The following is a 5732-nucleotide window of genomic DNA, read 5'->3' as shown; positions in this document are numbered from 1 at the left end:
ATGGGTGTTTCCGTGGTGTAGTGGTCATCATGCTCGCCTAACAATAGAACCTTCTCCATGGGAGAGCAATGAAGGCATCCTCTCATCCATGTTTCTGGAAATGTAACCCAGAGTTGACCCCAGAAGGCACCAGGCTATCTGATGGGGCACTGAAGACCTGAGGGTATTGTGATACAAGGAGGGGGGAATGCAAAAAGGACCCCAGGAGCTGGGCAGTTGCTCTGCCCAGGTGGGCTCTAGCCAGGTCTCATAGCTTCATGGGGCAGCAGGAGCTGGCCGGGAGCCTAGGCTGACTGCATTTCTGCACCTTTGGGAAGTTTTTCTCCATCACATAGATGTAGAACCCTCCCCCTCACCCCCAGCTCTGTCCTGTAATCCCTCAGCTGATGACTGAGCTGGAAGTGGAGCTGGGTGCTGTGGAGTAAATGCCAGGCTCTGGTGGCCTCCCCAGACCTACTTAGCAGGAGGAAGAGCTCAATGCTGGATGTGGGTGTAGGGAGGAAGGGACACACATGTTCTGATGTGCAGTCTTGTAGCTTCAGTCTTCTCTCTCTCTCTCTCTCTCTCTCTCTCTCTCTCTCTCTCTCTCTCTCTCTCTCTCTCTCTCCTTCCCTCCCTCCCTCCCTCTCATTAACCAGAGGCTACTTTATTTACAATACTGTTTATTCTGACAAAAGTTACTTTACGTTTACATTACAAGCATCCTTGATCCTGTTTAACAACTTTCAACATGACAGGAATGATGGCTCTCCTCGATGCTCCTCCTTGTCAACACCACAGAGCTGCTCAGACTGCAGGTCACAGCTTCATAGCCTCTTGAAGGACTGGCTGGAGGTTTCCTATTTTTTCTTGTTTCCTTTCTGCATCATCTGTTTCCGTGAACAACCGTTTCCTTAAATGTAACAAAACAGTGTTCTCGTCTGAGCACTAGCAAGCAGAAGGACGTCAAGATACAGCCCATCTGGGGTGTAGATGTACACGCCCTTAGCTCAGCATTGGGAGACATAGGCAGGCGGATCTCTGTGAGTTTGAGTCAAGCTTGGTTTGCAGAGACCATTCCACAACAGTCAGAGCTACACTATGAAATGATGTCTCAAAATAAAATAAAATAAAATAAAATATCATCCTTGTGATTACTTATCATTTAGCTGAATTGGGTGGATTCTGAATTTGTTATAGGCTCTTACCATTGACTTAGTTGTGCAAGTCTACCTCATGTTTTATATACCCCAGGGCCTCAGCAAAAATCGACAGCAACTCTCCAGCTCCCAGTTACTGGGCCTCAGCCCATGTCTGGGTCCTGTTTGTCTGCATTGCTCCCTCTCTACCCATGTCCCCTCTATTCACTTGTTTCTGCTCCCACAGAGGACCCTCCCCATGGCTTGCCATCTTCAGGGCCTTAGCCCATCCTCATCTGGAAATGACCTGTCTCCTCCCCACAGTCTCTTCATGTTCAGACCACCGCCACTCTCTGGAGGAAATATCTCTGACTTCCCTCCCACGGATGAACCCGCCTCCGTAGGATCTTATTAGTCCCTTATGACGTGCATTCATTCCCTCACATACCCAGGACTTACTACGAGGCAGTCACACGTCTAGGCCCAAACATTAGGGCAGTAGATAAAATGATAGAACTTACAGAAATGAAAGTCTGTTAAAGACAATGGAACCTAAACATATAAGTCAGACGGCTGTAAGTTCTTGGAAACAGGAAGCCAGGTGTATTCTGAGGCAGCTTCTCTGAGTCTGTCACAGACTCTGCAACCCTACATCCCTCAGTCCCTAACTAAAGTCAGGAATTTGAATTTTCTTAATATATGGTCTGTATTAGAAATAACATTTTCTAATCCCATATAGCAACTGGTACTCTGATCTTTAGGTAGTGGGTAATAAATACTTTTTAGGTAATCCAGAATGACTGTAGAAGGGCTTACGTATAAAAGGAAAACTTTCATTTAAAAGTCGGGCAGGAATGGAATCCAGTCTGACTGACTTGGCATGCATAAGGCCCACATTCCATCCCCCTCACCACCCCAAAAATATTCTTGGGGGAAAAAGTCCCTGCTTTTGCCTGCTTTTAGATGGCTGTGTCATCTAAACTGGGGAACAATTCTCTCACATGGGACTTCTGCTGTAGAGAGATAAACATTGAACCATGTGTCATAGCTTAAACCTGCAGTCTGGTCATTGCATGGACTGAGTGTATGGCCACACGTGGCTTGGTCTTTTGTGCCTTGAAGAGCTCTGTATGTACAGGCACTTATTTCCTTGGGATGTCACCTTTGTCCTTCTGAGAAGCTAGCTTTCTTAGCGGTCCACTTTGACAGTGCGGGATACACACTTTTATTCTCCGCCCGTGCAGCCGACCAGCTTTTCCACACTTACCTAGGTTGCTTTTGACCAGGACTCTGAATTTCTTGATGCCGGCAGGTCATGGCGTAGAGCAACTCACTGGAGGCCAGGGAGTGCAGGGATTTCTGGGGCAAACCAGCCAGGGGGATGCTTCTGGCTGTTGTTCTCCCAAACCTTTGGGGCAGGCTGGGAAAATGGCTCATGGTCCCTGCCTCCATGTTGGCCCGTGCCCTGGGGCTTCTTTTGTCTTCTATGTTCCTCCCAAACCTCAGGGGAAGGTTGGCTGCTGAGTGGGGCACTTTGTTGGCAGGGGCTGGACTCATCTTAATATCTTTCTTTGCCCCCCAATCTTTGAGTTCTTGAAAACTGACACTTCTTTCCTTTACCCGTTTTGGGATTCCTCTCAGCTATAATTAGAAACAAGAATTAAAATAATTTATTATTATTACAAGCCATAGATTTAAACTCTAAATTAACTTAAATCCAGACTTTAATCTGCAGACTTGCTCTGGCTATAAACAAAGTTTGTGTTTCTATATGCAGAATTTTTAAATAAATAATCTGTATTAAGCTTCTTAAAGCAATCTAGTTTCTCTGTCCCCTGACTATTATAAGACAACTATAAAATATTAATAAAAAATATATAGTGAGTGCAGCAGTATGTTTAAGCAGCAGGAATATAATGAAGTATCGAAATAAGGCAAAAGTTTATTTTATTACAGTTATTCTCTTTCAGGTTTTTGATTCATATTGTTTATGGAGTATTTTTATGTGCTTATATTATGACTTTAGAGAAAACTTCCTTTCCCCTGTGTGTTTGTCTTTCACCTCACCCCTTTAAAGACCCACAGAAATGGATCTCGCCTGGTCTGGGAATGGGCCTAGGCGGCCCCATCGAGTTTCTTTCTTTGCTCCCTCATATTCAGAGTTTCACTCGAAAAACATGTTTCAAAAAACCGGTTGCACTTTAATTAGACTGCAGATTACATTTTTAGTGCAGAGCCGGAGCCTCACAGAGAGCAGTGAATATTTAGATTTGGTTCCACCCTAAACACTGAACCACATGCAAAAAAAATTAAATAATTCTCTTCTGATTATAATCTGACTGATACTTACTAACCAGAAACTTTCAGAACATATAAACATTGAGAATGAACATAACTTGAAGCTCCCTGCACTTCCCTGATGTAGGGATGAACATTTTACCAGATAACCCAGTCCTTACCAGCTTGTAATTGCTAAGGAGAAGATACAAACACCCAGTTTGCCATGCAAGCATCCAGCGGAAGTGCATGCAATGTTATTTCTATCTGTCTTTATTGCAGGCGTGCACTCTGGGCCAATTGATATGTACAATTCACCTTCCACTTGCTAAACATTACACACCGAGAGTACTGGTCATTGAGGCGTCAGGCTAATTGCCATTGTGCCAAATTTTACAAAGTGACATCACATGCTGTCACAGAAAAGCTAAACTGTGACATAAACCCAAAATCCAAAATAAAGCAAAGCATAAACTTAACTCTTTACAAAGCATTAGATTCAAGACAAATAGCATGTGTGCACACGTGAGCATGGGTACTGAACGTCAGTTCTATTAGCATGTGTATGTATAGAATGTCAGTTATATTAGTGTATGTATATAGACTGTCAATTACGTTAGTGTGTGGATTTAGAATGTCAGTTATGTTAGTGTGTGGATTTAGACTGTCCATTATATTGGCATGTGCATGTATGGAATATTAACTGTGTTAGCGTATGTACATATAGAATGTCATTTATGATAGTGTATTCATATAGAATGTCAGTTATGTTAGCGAGTACGTATAGAATATCAGGTGTAATAGGTAGTCTTTCAAACTTACCTGGTAATATTTTCCATAACCTTCTTTGCTGTGAAAATGGGGCATCATTAATTCATCTGAACAAAGGGTGTTTGAAGTTAAGAAGCTTGAAGTTGCTAAAGTCAATAAAATGAATCGCTTTGATGAAATAATTTCCATTTTGTCTAAATGTAAATTAGGTTAATATGTTCAGCCTGGTGTGTGTGAGTCTACGAGAAGGGAACCTGTGGTGTTTTTATACTGGAACAGATAAATTCCACGTATTTTAAGTAGTAATATTAATTAGAGGATGTAACTAAAATATGCACATGAGGAATGTGCTTAATTCATTCTGGGGAGACAGCAATGTTTGTGTTTGCAAATCCATTGGCTTTGAAAAGACTTTTCCTCATTATGAAGGCTCTCCTAATTAGGTAGATTGGGGCACCAGTCATTAAGATTCCAAACAAACAGGATGTTTTATTTCTCAGAGCTTAAACAAGAAATCTTTTGTTTTCGGTGCTTGCATTAGTTTGCGAGGGATGCTTAAAAGGGAAAAAAAAATTCTATACACGCTAGCTGGGTTTTAAAAAAAAATTGGATATAAGAGTTAGGCACGGTCTTTTCAAAATGTCAAACAACATTAAGAATGTGAAAAAAATAGTAAGTCACATAGCACCCCAATAAAATGCCATGAATTAATTGTTTTCGTAAAATGTTGTTCGGTTATTACAAAGCTCCGAGAGTAAATGTCAGCTGTCGCATGGCGGATGAGTCGCAGAGAAAATGTTCAGTAGATGTTCCGGGAGGCAGTTCGGCCTCCTTGTTATTTGCCCTAAGGGTCTAATTTGGCAAATGTGTATAAATCACCAGGATTTTATTTCTATAAAGACGCCACATCCTACCTTCCTGCTCAAAGTCCTTAAGAAACCTAGCAGAGGATGAGTTAGTCACACGTGTGCTCAGTTTGTGGCTCCCAGAGCCCATATTATTTAGGTAATCTCACTTCGCCACAGGCATACTGACATCGTGGCATTAAGAGAGAATTTATAGAAATGTGTATTTACTGAAATACCACAGCGCGTCTCCTTTGGAGCAGCTGACTGGTAGGTATCCTTAAAGAGCTGCCTTATGGCTAGACCCACTGTTCTAGAGATGCTACTACTGGTCACATCTGACCTTCTGCCCTCCCAGGAGAACTGGACCTCATCTGGTGATCCCTCAACTTCGAGACAGAGGGACTAGGAGGTGACTTGGCAAAAATGTCTGTATTTGTTCTGTACTCTCTACAACCTCTGAATGTAACCCGAGGCATGGGATGGCAGAAATGAAGGTGTTTCCCTATTCTGAAGGTGTCTACAGTAAGCCAGACAGTTGGGAAGCAGCAGTAGGTAAACTCCACGGCTTTAATAGCACCGTACTTGCCTGTGACCTCTCTTAAGGCAGCTGACTTCATCCGGCTTCATTTGTTTTGGTCTGTGGTAGCCAAGAATCCCCACCGTAGGAGGCAATTAATTCAATTCATAGGCTTGTGTTAATTTTGTAATGCTGTTATTG

The 5732-nt window shown here is 42.6% G+C and overlaps 1 protein-coding gene across 1 annotated transcript; it reads right to left on the bottom strand.

The window, feature by feature from the left end:
- Positions 1-737: 737 nt before the first annotated feature.
- On the bottom strand, positions 738-4394 carry Npvf (neuropeptide VF precursor). The gene is made up of 3 exons (XM_032905168.1): positions 4218-4394; positions 2386-2759; positions 738-892 (listed from the first exon to the last, which is right to left on the bottom strand). The coding sequence occupies exons 1-3, from the start codon at positions 4353-4355 to the stop codon at positions 799-801; spliced, it is 606 nt and encodes a 201-aa protein (XP_032761059.1). The 5' UTR covers positions 4356-4394; the 3' UTR covers positions 738-798.
- Positions 4395-5732: the final 1338 nt, after the last annotated feature.

The sequence above is a fragment of the Rattus rattus genome, chromosome 6, assembly GCF_011064425.1.
Source record: "Rattus rattus isolate New Zealand chromosome 6, Rrattus_CSIRO_v1, whole genome shotgun sequence".
NCBI classification, from domain to species: domain Eukaryota; kingdom Metazoa; phylum Chordata; class Mammalia; order Rodentia; family Muridae; genus Rattus; species Rattus rattus.
The sequence above is the reverse complement of the archived record's forward strand: the minus strand, read 5'-3'. Positions and strand labels throughout refer to the sequence as shown.

Coding starts and splice junctions, on each gene's coding strand:
- Npvf (XM_032905168.1), bottom strand. CDS start 4,355: ATGGAAATTATTTCATCAAAGCGATTCATTTTATTGACTTTAGCAACT. Junction 2,760..4,217: donor GTTATGGAAAATATTACCAG/GTAAGTTTGAAA, acceptor TTCTAATTATAG/CTGAGAGGAATCCCAAAACG. Junction 893..2,385: donor CCTGGTCAAAAGCAACCTAG/GTAAGTGTGGAA, acceptor GTTACATTTAAG/GAAACGGTTGTTCACGGAAA.